This window comes from Neofelis nebulosa, chromosome 6 (assembly GCF_028018385.1).
Source record: "Neofelis nebulosa isolate mNeoNeb1 chromosome 6, mNeoNeb1.pri, whole genome shotgun sequence".
NCBI lineage: Eukaryota > Metazoa > Chordata > Mammalia > Carnivora > Felidae > Neofelis > Neofelis nebulosa.
In genome coordinates this window covers 100436919-100451335 of record NC_080787.1, presented here as the reverse complement: position 1 = coordinate 100451335, position 14417 = coordinate 100436919, and the positions used below count along the sequence as shown (strand labels likewise).

Here is a 14417-nt window from a genome sequence, read left to right as displayed (position 1 = left end):
CTTCTGCCTGGGTCATACACAGGGGGAAACCGAGGCTCAGCGAGGAGGCTGGTAATTAGGAAATTACCTTCTCCTTCCTTGGGAAGGAACCCTTCCTTGGGAAAAAGAACCCTTTCTGCCAGGCCACGCCACCTTCTGTCTGGTTGGGAACTGAGGGCAAAAAGGTCTCAGCCGCGCGCCTTCACTTTGCGTCTCAATGCTGAGTAGCGGCGGGTAGCTCCAAAAGCCCCGCCGGCCTAGGGGCCCTCCCTCCTGCCCTTCCACTACCACTGCCAGGGGCTGGGGGCGGACAGCTGCGAGAGGCTTCCGAGAGGGGCCGGCATCCCCGCCCGAGGCCCCTCCTTCCGGGAGGGCTGGGAGCCGCGAAAAGAGACTTGGTAGACAGACCCTCGCTCCTAACACAAATATTCACGTGTGCCCTCTCTGTGCTGGGAATTGGGCACGCCCTGGTGAATCAGACTCCGCCCCCGCTCCGAGCGTTGGAGCACCACACAGCAGCCCCCCACGCCCCACCCCAATCCAGGACAACCTAAATCCATCAACCTTGGGTGAGGAAGGGTGTGGGAGGAGCCTAAACTTTCGCCCTACCCCTCGTCTTCCGCGTTTCACTACCAAGGCCCCCTCCCTTCTGGGGGCGTTCACGACTGTGTCGTAAAGTAGGGAACATTCTTTGCTCCCAAACAGCCCGCCTCGCTGTCTTTACGACAGGCCGTATTCCACGCCCCCAACATGGCGTCCCCCATTTAAGAAGCGGCAGTAGTTTCTATTCAGGTGGCCAGGGGCAGTGCTGAGCTTGGGCTGTTGCGTGTGTAGCCTGAAGTGCTGAAAGCTGTAGTTAAAGTTCGTTTCTAGTCACGGTTCCAGGAACTCTCCCTTCTTTCAGGGTCAGGAGTTGCCGGTTCCTTCTAGTTCCTGCAAGTTCTTCCTCTGCCCCTGGTTTGTTCCCTGCGCCACCTCCGGACACCCCCAAAATCCCTGACACTCCCAGACTCAAACTATGAGCCTTCGGCGGCTGCTGTTGCGCCTACCCCGTTATCTCGGGGTCTCGGGTTCCCCGCGACGCTTGTGGTGGTCCCCGTTCCTCGATACCATCTCTTCGGTGGGCTCCTGGCGTGGTCAGTCCTCCAGGTCCCCGGCCCACTGGAACCAAGTAGTGTCAGAGGCGGAGAAGATCGTGGGCTATCCCACGTCCTTCATGAGCCTCCGCTGCCTGCTCAGCGACGAACTCAGCAACATCGCTATGCAGGTGCGGAAGTTGGTGGGGACTCAACACCCTCTGCTTACCACGGCCAGGTGAGCTACTCCCTCTCCTCCTGACGCACTCCCACCCACTGGAGTTCTTTTTCCTGGCCGATGCACCCTTCCTGCCTCGCTCAGCCTGGCTCTCTGCTCATTTCTTTTTACCCCTTCCTTTCCTCAGACCTGTTAGACATTTGGTGTTTTATCTTCTCTAGTCCACTCATCGTAACTTTCTTCCTCCTTTTGCTCATATGAGCGGATAAGTGGTTTTCTTACCTTTTTAGTGTTTTTGCTTCTTAATTATTCAGGGTAAAGATGCCTCAGTGAATTATGGAGAAATCGAGTAAGGATGTGGGTTTGAGTCACCTTTCTAGGAATGGTCTTTTAAGAGCGGGATAGGTTGATTCTCGGTTCCGCGCTGTTCAAGAGGTCGCCTCCAGAAAGAATGGGGAGGAGGAGATATGCTGAAGGTAGAGAGTTCTTTCTAGGGAATGTCCCAGGCTTAAGGTAGGAATTTATTCACTCAAGAGTCACGATCCTCTTGGGATTTTTATCAGTTAGGCTGGACTACTACTGTGAAACTTGCTATTAGGATGTTAAGACCACAACTTTTGCTTCCAGTAAAAACAAACAAAAACCTTTTTTATTTGTAAATAATTTCAAACATACTGAAAAGTTGCAAGAATAAAAATAGTACGAAGAACACATCTGTATACCTTTTAATCAAATTCATCTATACATATATACACACTATTTACATGTATATGTAAAACACACATATGTATCTAGTGAATCATTTGAGAGTAGATTGCATACATCATGATCCTTTACACCTAAATAGTCAATCGTGTATTTCCTAAGCATTGGAATATTCTTTACATTATTTAAACACATTACATATTGATACAATACTTTTATTTAATCTACCATTGATATTCCAGTTTTGCTAATTGACCCAGTAATGTCCTTTATAGCTTTTTTCTCTAGTACAGGAACTAGCCTAGCCTCACATATTACAGTTAGTTGTCATGTCTCTTGAGACTCCTTCTGTTGAGAACATTTCCATAGTTCTTTGCTTTTGTGAGTAAAGCAGTAGTTCTTAAATGGGGCAGTTTTGCCTGCTAGAGAACATTTGGCAATATATGGAGATGTCATAACTGGGGCATGCTACTGACATTTAGTGGGTAGAAGTCAGAGATGCTGTTGAACACCCTGCAATTCCCAGAACAGTCCCCACCATGAAGAATTATGTGTCCCCCAGTGTCAATAGTACCAAAGTGGAAAAGCCTCAGACAAAAATATCTTTTCCTATTTTCTTTTATTAAAGTTTTATTTTGAGGTAATTATAGATTTACTTGCTGTTGGGAGAAATAATACAGAGAGATCCAGTTTTCCCAATAGTAATATCTTGTACAACTGTAGTACAATATCAGAAGTAGATTAATGGCATTGATATAGTCAAGATGGAGAACATTTCTGTCACTAGAAGGATCCCTTACGTTGCCCTTTTATAACTACTCCCACTTCCCTTGCCTTCCCCCTTGCTATAATTTTTTATGAGACACCTGTCACTTCTTTGTCACTACAAAAGTTACCGAATAGCTGTAATAAAGTGATTTTATTTGTTGGCATTATCTCCAATGATCAGGAATGTCATTTTATGACTGCGCTAAACTTGTCCTATAGATGGAATATTAATTTTGCAGAGATTTTAGATGCTATACACTCAAAACACACACACACACATGTTTTACAGCTTAATAATTAAAGTATTGAGCTTTCCATCCAATTTTAAAACTGTACTTATGAATCCTTTTGAAACTGTCTGTACTTCCCAGTCCATGCCCCTGAGCCCCAGGGTACTGGATTTTGTGTTTATTTTTCCTTGTTAAAAATTGTATCAGTGCTCCTCTAAATAATACCATGTTAAATTTTGCTCACTTTTGAAATTTATAAATATGATAGTTTGTTGCATGGAGTCTGCTATGTGTAGTTTTTTATTCATAATTGTTCCTAAGATTCATCCATTTCATGTTTAATTGTACTTCATTAGTTTTTCACTGGTGTATGAAATCCTATCGTGTGAATATGCCACAGTCTTCTTTCAATCAGCATTTGGGTGGTTTGCATTTTTGTTATGAAAAATGCTGCTGTGAATGTATTTGCACATGTCTCCTGGTGTACTTGTCTTGAAAGAATAGATGCAGGAATGTATGCACGTGTTCAGCTTTAGTAAATAATACCAAATTGTTTTCCAAAGTGATTGTGCTAGCTGACACTCTTATGCGCAATGTCTGAGTTCAGATTATTCCATGTTCTTGCAGTACTACAACTATGAAATTTATTATTTTGGTCATCAAATAGTGGGTTTCACTGTGTGTGGTGGGGTTGGAGTAGTACATTGCATTGTGCATATTATACTCGTTGTAATAAAACATTGAAGTGAAAAGGGCAGAGCTAGAAAAAGTGTTATTAATGTGTATATTCTGAGAATTATAATTCATATACTTAGTTGCTAGAGCATCACATAGGGTGTTGGAGAAGATCCCTCCTGAAGCCACCAGAGACACACACTAGATGAAAGCTTGTAAGACTAGTGGCTCTAAAAATTTCCTGGTTACAGCTTGCCCTGCCTGCCCCTTACTATACTACCGCAAAAAAAAATGGGGAGGAACAAAATAATTAAGTTTTGGCAAAGGTGTTGTGGTGACATACATGGATTGCTTTATTTTGTAAGAAAAGAGCTAATGTGTGTGTAGTTTTATTATATTTACTTTGATAGTGTATTGTAAATTATTTATTTAAACAGTCTGAACTCACAGGCAGTCAGTGAACAAACAACTTTTAGGGAGGGAGTCCTGTATTTATTTGTTTTAGCTGTGGAGCAGGCATTTGATCATAGAGTAGACATTTTTTTTTTTTTTAGTTTATTCATTTATTTTGAGAGAGAACATGAGCAGGGGAGGGGAAGAAAGAGAGGGAGAGAGAGGATGCTAAGTGAACTCCATGCCATCAGTGCAGAGCTGGTTATGGGGCTTGAACTCATGAACTGTGAGATCATGACCTGAGCCAGAATCAAGAGTCGGACGCTTAACCAACTGAGCCACCCAGGCACCTCCAGACTGTATGATTATCGTTGAAAACGTGGATTAAGCAACTATATTTTTTCGATTGATGTACACCTTACTTTGTTGAAATCTTATCAGCAAAGTATTGATAATTAAGAGGAGAATGCTCTCAGTATGTTAGCCAAGAACACAAAGACCCCTTGTAGTTGATTTAGGTAGGACTATAGGAAACTGGACTTGGTAAATTCTTTTACAGTTTCATTTTAAATTTTGAGTTTCTGTGATTTACTTAAATCGATATTCCAGCCCCTTGGACCATTTTCCTTTTTGTTTAAATCCTCATGGAATGTTAGAGATGAATCATGTCTAATAACCTTAAAATTTGGGTGAAGGGTGGCATTTTGGGCAAACAGCAGGAGAAAAAAAGCAAATCACCATAATTTATTATTCACTGCCTTCTCTTTCTTTACCTAAGCCATCTCATCAAGAAAATGAAAAAGAGCCTAGAGGTATACTCTAACAGATTCAGAAGTGAGATTAAATTTAAAATCTTGAGACTTGGTGAAATAATGACTTTATTACTAGGAACAGTGTAGCAATTAGCTAATTTTTACCCTTGTTCTTCTAGATATCCTAGGATCTTTATATTGTAAGTTCCAGTTAGATAAAAGAAATCCTCAATTAATTAGCTCAATGTTTACTGAAGCTTATGGAGGAAAATAAAGAAGTCTAAAACATGGACTGTGTTCCCTGATGAACAGGCATTGTGTTGGACACAATATATTTACAACTATCTACGAGAAGGAAGTAAATGACTTGTGGCTAATGAGTAGTGGCGATATATTAGCTATTTCATTTAGAGATACTGAAGTGTCCTGGAATAGTAGAGAATCTCTCATGAAGAAATTGAGATGTCATTAGGATCGGTGGACAGAAATTACATAGGTAATATTTTAGGGTGGTGGTAGTATATTACATATTGTTTCCTTTGTGATTCTTTTTTCTCCTTTCTTCTCCAAGCTTTCATACCCATAGTAGGTATAGGGTAGACCTTAAAAGCAAGAATAAGCAGTGTAGTAAAGTAAAATCAGCAGCAAGAAAGGAGCTAGAATAGCTAAAACAATGTTAGGGAAGAAAAAGTGGGAGGAATCATTCTATATAATGTTAAGTCTTAGATATAATTTCATTGATCAAGACAGTGTGGCATTGGCAGAGTAGTAGACAGATCGATGGAACAGAATAGAGAACCCAGAAATAGATCAACACAAATATGCCCAATTGATTTTTGACAAAGTAACAAAAGCAATTCAGTAGGAGAATAGTCTTTTCAACAAATGGTGCTGGAATGATTGGACATCATTGACAAAAAAATGAACCCTGACCTAAACCTCACACCTAAAAAAAAAAAAAAAAAGTAAAATGGATACCTGTGAGATCAATGTAAAATGAATTTAAATGTGAAATGTAAAACTATATAACTTTTATAAAAAAACATGGAACATCTCCAGGATCTAGGGCTCAGAAAACAGTTACTAGACATAACACCAAAACCCCATTTCATAAGAGAAAAAAATCTTCATTTAATGTACTTCATTAAAATTAAAGTCTGTGCTCTGTAAAAGACCTGGTTAATAAGATGAAAAGATTAGCCACAGATTAGGAGAAAATATTTGCGAATCAAATATCTGAAGGACTTGTATCCAGAATATGTAAAGAACTCTCCAAACTCAGTGGTGAGAAAGTAAACAGTACAATTAGAAAATGAACAAAAAGAGCCTGTAAAGATAAGTAAGCTTGTATAACATTAGCCATTAGAAAAATGTAAAACCATGATGAGATAACTACTACATACCAAATAGACTGGCTAAAATTTAAAATACTGACAATATGAAAGACTAGTGAAGATGCAGAGAAACTGGGTTTCTTTTATATTGCTGATGGGAATGTAAAAATAGTACAGCCACACTGAAAAACAGCTTGGCAGTTTCTTATGAAATTAAACATACATTTACCATATAACCCAACAATCACACTCCAGAGAATTTATTCCAGAGAAGTAAAAACTTATGTCAAAACCTATACACAAATGTTTACAGCAACTTTATATGTAATAGCTAACAACTGGAAATAACCTAAATGTCATTCACTGGTGACTTGTTGAACAAATGGTGATACATCCATGCAATGAAATGCTGCTCAACAATGAAAAGAACTGAACTATTTATTCATACAACAATTTGAATGAATCTGGAAAGAATTATGCTGAATGAAATAAGTCATTCCACACTACTGGTAGGAATGTAAAAAGCCACTACAGAATACAATATGGTGGTTCCTCAGAAAATTAAAAATAGAGTTACCATATGATCCAGTAATTCCACTTCTGGGTATATATCCCAAAGAATTTAAAGCAGAGTCTCAAAGAGATACTTGTTCACTCATGTTCATAGCATCATTATTTGCAGTAGCCTAGAGGTGGAAGCTACCCAGATGTCCATCAATAAGTGAATGGATAAACAAAATGCCATATACATTTAATGGAATATTATTCAGCCTTAAAAAGGAAATTCTGGTACATATTACAACATGATGAACCTTGAGAACATTATGCTAAGTGAAATAAGCCAGTCACCAAAAGACAAATACTGTATTATTCCATTGATATGAGGTATCTAGAGTAGTCTCATTAAGAGAAACAAAGTAATATGGTGGTTACCAGGGGCTGGAAGGAGGGAGTAATGGGAAGTTGTCATTTAATGGGTGTAGTGTTTCAGTTTTGCAAGATGAAAATGTTCTGGAGATTGGTCACATGGCAATGTGAATATACTGAACTGTACACTTAAAAATGGTTAAGATGGGGGGGGGGGTGCCTGGGTGGCTTAGTTGATTGAGCATCCAACTCTTGATTTTGGCTCAGATCCTGATCTCATGGTTGTGAGATTGAGCCCATGTCAGGCTCTGCACTAAGCATGGACCCTGCTTAAGATTCTCTCTCTCTGTCTCTCCCTCTGCCCCTTTTCCCCAGTTGTGCTCCCTCTCTCTTTCCCTCAAAAAAAAAAAAAAAAAAAAAAAAGGTTAAGATGGTAAATTTTACCAAAATTAAAGAAAACATCAATCTCAGAAGTTTATATGCTGTTGGAAAGGAAGAATTTGCTCTGCCCTACAAGATCCTTCTAGCTGGACTAAGAATCAAAAGGACATGAGGCAGATTAATGGGAGAAAATAAAACTTAATAGCATATGTATGGGGAATCCACATAGACATGAAATTCCAAAGACAATGAGGCAAGGAGATGGTTATGTGAGCTGAGAGGGGTTGGGGTCTAGAGATTACAAAGGGGAGAAAGACCATTAGCAGGAAGGTTAAAGGAGATGTTTGGAAAACAAATCTTGCCCTGTTATGCAGGTAAGTTTCTTAGGTAAAGAGGAATCTCTGTTAATAGCTTTCTTTCTGGTTTGAGTGTGCAGTTGAGGTCAAGGTGAAGAGCTTTTCCTTGATCTGCTGGGTTTCTTTTCCTTTTAACTTTTAAAGCTCATGCCAAAGTAGCCCATTTTGGGATAGCCTGGCCTTGGTCCCTACAATACTGTATGATTTATTTATTTGTTTGTTTTTGAGAGAGAGAGAGAGAGAGAGAGAGAGAGAGCGAGAGAGAGAGAGCGAGAGCTGGGGAGGGTTATAGAGAGGGAGATACAGAATCTGAAGGAGGCTCCAGGTTCTGAGCTGTCAGCACAGAGCCTGACACGGCGCTCGAACTCACGGACGACTGTGAGATCTTGACCTGAGCCGAAGTCAGATGCTAAACCTACTGAGCCACCCAGGCGCCCTTATATGATTCCTTTTATACAACATTCTCAAAATGACAAAACTATGGAGATGGAAAACAGATTAGTACTTGCTAGAGTCAGCACTTATGCTGACAGTGTGGGAAGCAGGGAGGGTGTAAATACAAAGAGGTATTTTGTGGTGATGGAACATTTCAGTATCTTGATTCTGATAGTGGTTACGTGAATCTGTACATGGGATAAAGGTGCTTAGAACTATACACACCTATACACACAAATGAATACAGGTTAAGAAAAGTGCTGAGAATAGAATAAGATCTGTAGTTTTGTTAACACTAATGTACCAATGTTCATTTTTAGTTTTCATATTGTACCACAGCTATATACTGAAGGAAGCCAGTTGAAGGGTACATAGGACACTATACTATTTTTGCAAGTCTCTGCGAGCCTATAATTATTTGAAAAAACTGAAAAGAATCACTTTGAATTGAGAGAGAGAATGAATGATTGAATGAACGAACGAACAAATGAACCAACAAACAAGCAGTTGGCCTGGGAGATAGGAGACCTGCATGTTCTGGTTTCAGCTCTGTCAGTAGGTATGACCCTACACAAGTTATTCCATCTTTTCTGGGCTTTAGTTTCCTAAGCAATGAAATAAGGAGTTTGAATAAATGATCTCCAAAGATGCTGCCATTTCTAGACTAGTATAGAAATTAGTGTTGTAATTGAATATGGCAGATAAGGGAGCAATTGTCATTTCTCAGGCGGGAGTGAGCAGATTGGATGCAATGTGGTAACACAAATCTATAGTCCTTTTCCTACTATTTAAAAATCCTAAAAGCTCAGAAAAGAGGATGTTTTTTCAGGCCTATAAATCTGACCTGAACTGATGTGAGATTATTTATAGTCTTTCTTTATTCCACTTAATGTGAATATTCATGCATTTTGCTGCAGAAATATTCATGTGTTTGATTACAGGGTGCAGTCCCAGATCCTGCTGGAGGGCTGGGTAAAATGCACCTTCCTAAAATCAGAAAAATTCCAAATTGGTTTCAGGGACTTTGGATGAGGGACTGTGGACCTGTCCAAGCTGGACGGTGCTATGTAGGCTGGAGTAGAAGCCCAGATACACTGTGTAGATTGGTAATGTGGTAGAGGCTGAAAGTAGCAACGGTGCATCAACCCCCACTTCCCCTCAGTACGTCTCGCCCCCTGTGGTTCATTACTATCTTGCTGATGAAATGTAATTATCCGCTTGTGCACAATATATATATTTTTGTTTTTAATCATTTAAATTTGTGTGTAAATTTTTACAGCTCTCCCCTGCTATCTGAAAGAAGAGCGTCTGTTATGAAACCTTCCATAAGCCAAAATGGCGTAAAGCAAAGAAGCAGTTACCATTAATTTACATGGGAAAATTTTTAAGCGTTCTCAGACCCAAAGAATAATCTCCCTCAGGCTTTTTTGACACTTTAGGACACATCTTGCTAACGAATGCACAAAATAAGTGAAGATAAAGCACAGATGCTCACAGACACGGTTCAAAGCTGCGGCAGCTTGATGTTGAGTGTGGCTCCTAGGGAAGGAGCTCAGCCATAGCTCCAGTGCACACTGCCTCTGTAAGGGCTCACTGCAGAACAAACACTGGATGCTAAGTTTGCTTTTTGCTTTTTTTCATAGAAGAGAAAATCCTCTTCGTATTTCTTTTGCTTGGTGAAAATGTGTGAATGCATGTCTTTTGTAAAGCAAAGTGGCTTAACTTGAACTTTTGAAAGGCAGGGGATGCCTGTATTACTTTTTTAAAAGTACTTTTAGTTTTATATACTACTTATTCCCAAGAACTTAAATGCTTTTAATAATCATATGATGGACACTCAATTGTTTCCAAGGTAATGACATACTCTTTTCATACAGAATTAGTTAAATTTTTGTTGTTTATACATAGTTAACTTCATTGAGCAGTGTGGCTTTGTTTGTTTTCATTGATTACTGTTGACACATTTGGCTTTTAGGATTAAATTTTTGTTTAAATACCCTGTCTTTTTACTTTTGCCTCCATCTCTATTGCACATTTAGATAGATGGGATTAATTTAGTATGCATTTAGTGGAGACAAATTATGGCATTTCATCTCTCTCTTAGGGGGTGTTGATTCCTTAGCAGAGACTTTTTGTTTCTGAGTTCACTACAGTTAACTTGGCTACCTAAAAAACCTTCTTAGTCTTTTCTGCATGTTAAAATTCTTCAGAGATCTTTAAACATATTATTAGAAAATGAATTTTAGTCTCCTCCATGTTTATAAAGACCCTTTCTAGATTCAGTTCTGTAATTACTGACTGCAAACCTGCATTACTTATGAAGGACTTTTTTTTTTTTTGTATGACTAGGAGAAAATTAAAATTTTTAATTCATTCCACAAATGTTTGAGGTGCTCTTGGCATGGGATGTACAAACAAGAATAAGACACAGTTGCTGCCCTTCAGGAATTCATCAGAAATAGTATGATGAGCATGAGCTCTAGAATCCGACTCTTTAGATTTATATTCTGGCTCTACCACTGCCAAGCTATGTGATCTCAGGCGATTTCCTTAACCTCTTTGTGCTTTAGTTTCATTTGTAAAATGAGGATGATAACAGTACCTATATGTTAGGGTTTTATGGAGATTAAATGGGTAAATATAGGTAAAGTGCTTAGAACAGTATCTGGCACGTAGAAAATATCCAAATGTTAGCAATTTCCATTATTATTAGAAAGTTCATTTTAGTGGGGGAGATGTGCAAATAGTGAGAGTACCTTGGGATAAATGCTATAGTATGTGTGACCAATATGCTGTGGAGACAGGGAGAAAAAAATCTCTGTAGAAAGGCGAGGTGACCTAAGTGTTGGGTCATGGTGGATGAGAAGGAAATGACCAAGGCAGGAAGCTAAATTAAAACACAAGAAACTGCTTAGCGAGTGTAGGGAAGTAGTCGTTTGGTGTGGGCTGAACGTGGGGGATGGGATGAGACAAAAAGGATAGGTTGAATATGTATGTCTGCTTCTGCCAAGATAGAGTAACCAGTGCTGGACTTTACCTTCCACTGTAAACAAATAGAAAACTGCATAAAAAAAAAAAAAGAAACAATTGTATTCTTGGAGTACAAGGCAGTACAGGATTGTGATTCCTGTGAGAGGTAAACAGATGAGGTGAGAACTATCACTCTGGCTTCCTCCTGGGAGGTATTTTCCAAATAGCAACACAGAAAGGGTGAACTCCAGTGGAGGATGGTGGCATTGCTGAGTTTGAGGAGACAGATTAGATTTTGGGGAAGTGGAGGCAGCTGGAAATTGCAGAGCAGAATCTGGAAGAGGAGGGAGTACACAGAGAAAGGCTCCAGAAATCTAAGGTGCACACTTGAGTGTATTGTTGAAATATAAGCAACACATGACTAGGATGAAACTCCATGAGGCTGGGGAGCTATAAGCTGTACAATTCTCAGAGTTCTCACAAAACTGGCAGACATTTGATTTCTAACTGGACAGTATGGAAAGACTTTGTTGAACAGCAAGTCTCAAAAGGATCGTGCTGATCTAAAAGTAATAGAAGTGCCAGCGAAAGCATATCGAATCTCTTAAAAGGAAGACTATAAAATCCAGACACTCAACAACACAATATCACAATAGCCAACATCCAGTTACAAATTATAGTACATTTCAAGAAGCAGGAAAATATAACCCGTACCCAGGAGAAAAATCAGTCAGTAGAAACAGATCCATAAGACACAGAGATAATGGAATCAGCAAAGACTTATAAATATGTTCAAGTGTTTAAAAGAAAACATGACTAATGATAAAAATGAAGGAAAAAATACATGTCAAATGTAACAACTGTAACTGAAAGTTTAATATGTAAAAGGAAAACTTACTCTGAATTGACTCAATTGCAGACTTGATGCTAAAGAAGAAAGGATAAGTGAATTAAAGACATAGCAATAGGTGCCCTTTTCATCCTGATATAAAAGGATCCATGAAAAATTATAGCTAATATTCTTAATAGTGAAAGACTGAATGCTTTCTCCCTAGGATAGGATGTTCTTCCTCACCCTTCTGTTCAAAATTTTGCCAAAAGTTCTAGCCAGTCAAGAAAAAGAAATTAAAGGCATATTGGATTAGAAAATAAAAGCTAGTCTTTATATCTAAATAACGTCCCATGCTAAGAAATCCCTAAGAATTTACAGAAAAGCTGCTAGAACTGATAAGTGATTTTGGCAAGTATAAGGCATATAATGTCAAAATATATAAATCAATTGTACTTCCTTATATTAGCAATGAACAGTTGGAAAATGGATTTGCAAAATGTTTACAATATTAGCAAAAACATGAAGTGAGAAGGGATAAATTTAACAAAATATATACAAAGTCTGTACATTGAGAACTATAAAACATAAATGAGGAAATCAAAGATGACCTAAACATACCATGTTCATGGATTGGAAGGGTTAATATTGTTAAAATGTCAGTTCTTCCCAAATTCATCTGTAGATTTAGCATAATCTCAGTCACAATTTCTGCAGGTAATTTTTTTTGTCAAAATTGATAAGTTGATCCTAAAATTAATCAGTGATTGCAAAGATCCAGAATAACCAAAACAATTTTGAAAACTAACCCTGTAATGCTAACATCACATGATTTCAGAACTTCCTAGAAAGCTACAATAAGCAAGACTATGAGGGATTGGTATACAGATAGGCATATACATCACTATGATGAAATACAGTTCAGAAATGGACTCACATGGATATGGTAATCAATTTTTGACAGAGGTTGCAAGGCAGGTCAATGGGAAAAATACAGTATTTTCAACAAATGGTACTGGGGGAGAAAAGGAACTTTAATCCTTACCTCATACCGTAAAGGACAATAACCTTGAAATGGATCTTACACTTAAACATGAAAACTAAACTGAAAATTCTAAAAACATAGGAAAAAATTTTGTGACTTTGAAGTAAGCAAAGATTTCTTAGAAAGCATGAAGTGTAGAAGAAAAAAGAAAAACTAGAGTTCATCAAAATTTAAAACTGCTCTTTTGAAAATGTTAAAACAAAATGGCAAGCCACAGACTGGAAGAAAATATACACATGTCTGACAAATGACTAGAACATATAAAGAAGTCTTACCTCTCAGTAAGAAGACAACCAGTTCAAAAACTGGAAAAGATTTGGATGTTTTATAGAAGAAGTTATCTAGCCAGTAAGTACGTGAAACATGCTCAACGTCATTAGTTGTCTGGAAATGCAAAGTCAAACCAGAAAGAGAAATCCCTATATAGAAATGAGAATGGGTAACTTTAGGAAGTCTGACCATAGTAAATGTTGGCGAGGGCGTGTAGCAGCTGGAGCTGTCCTACATTGCTAGTGGGAATGTAAAATGGTACAACCACTTCAAAGAACTATTCGGTCATTTTTTAAAAAGTTAAGCATATCCTTCTATCTTAAAACACGGCAATCCCACTCCTGGGTATTGAAATGATAGAGAATGCAAACAAATGTGCATTCAGAGATTTTAACACAGTTATTCAGAGCATATTTACTGTAGCCATAAACTAGAAACTATCCAAATGTCTAAGGTGAATGGAATATTTTTCAGAAAGAAAAACGAGTTGATCAATGATTCAGTCTAACATGGATGGATCTCAAGAACATTATGCTGAGTGAAGTCAGATACAAAGTATGATTTCATTTACATGAAAAATCTAAAATAGGTAAAATGGTAGTAAAACATCCACTTCGGTTGTTTGCTTGGGGCCGTAAACGGGAACAAGGGAAATGTTAGGGTACTAGAAATGTATTATATCTTTATTATGGTGGTGGTTACAGAGATATATACATTTGACAAAACATTATACTGTATACTTAAGATGGGTACATTTTATTGTTAGTAAATGTTACTGAGTTTGTCATTTTATTGCTCAAGAGTGTTCCTTTGCATGGTTAGAAAGCAATTTGTTCACCTTAAATGAACATTTTGACTGTTTCTAGCTTTTGGCTACTGTGAGTAAAGCTGCTACAAAATAAGTAAAGCTGATTTAAAAAATAAAGGAAAAGTTGTAGCTACATTTTGAGGAGCTTTGTATATAGTATTAAGATCTAATTTCATTTTGGGGTCAGTGGAGACTACAAAGGTTAAGTAGTAGAGAAACTTGAATAGATATGTCTTTTGAAAGCTGACTTTTGGCAGCTGTGAAGGTTGAGGGTTGCAGAAAAGAAAAACTGGAGGCAGGAAGGCCTGGCAGGAGATTGCTATAATCTATTCATTTCTCCCCCTGCCCAGCTTTATTGAGGTGAAT

At 38.3% G+C, this 14417-nt stretch overlaps 1 protein-coding gene across 5 annotated transcripts in view; it reads left to right on the top strand.

Moving 5' to 3' along the window:
- Nucleotides 1–613: 613 nt before the first annotated feature.
- The window catches only part of PDSS2 (decaprenyl diphosphate synthase subunit 2), a 295263-nt gene continuing 281459 nt past the window's right edge, over nt 614–14417 (top strand). For 3 of the 5 annotated variants that reach the window (XR_009263177.1, XR_009263178.1, XM_058734859.1), the window contains exon 1: nt 674–1293. Coding sequence is in view for 2 of the 5 variants with exons in the window: in XM_058734859.1 (XP_058590842.1) it covers nt 998–1293 (296 nt within the window). In the remaining 3 variants the exon portion in view is untranslated. Of the gene's footprint in view, nt 1294–14417 lie in introns of all 5 variants that reach the window. The other 2 variants (XR_009263180.1, XM_058734860.1) reach the window with 1 other exon arrangement.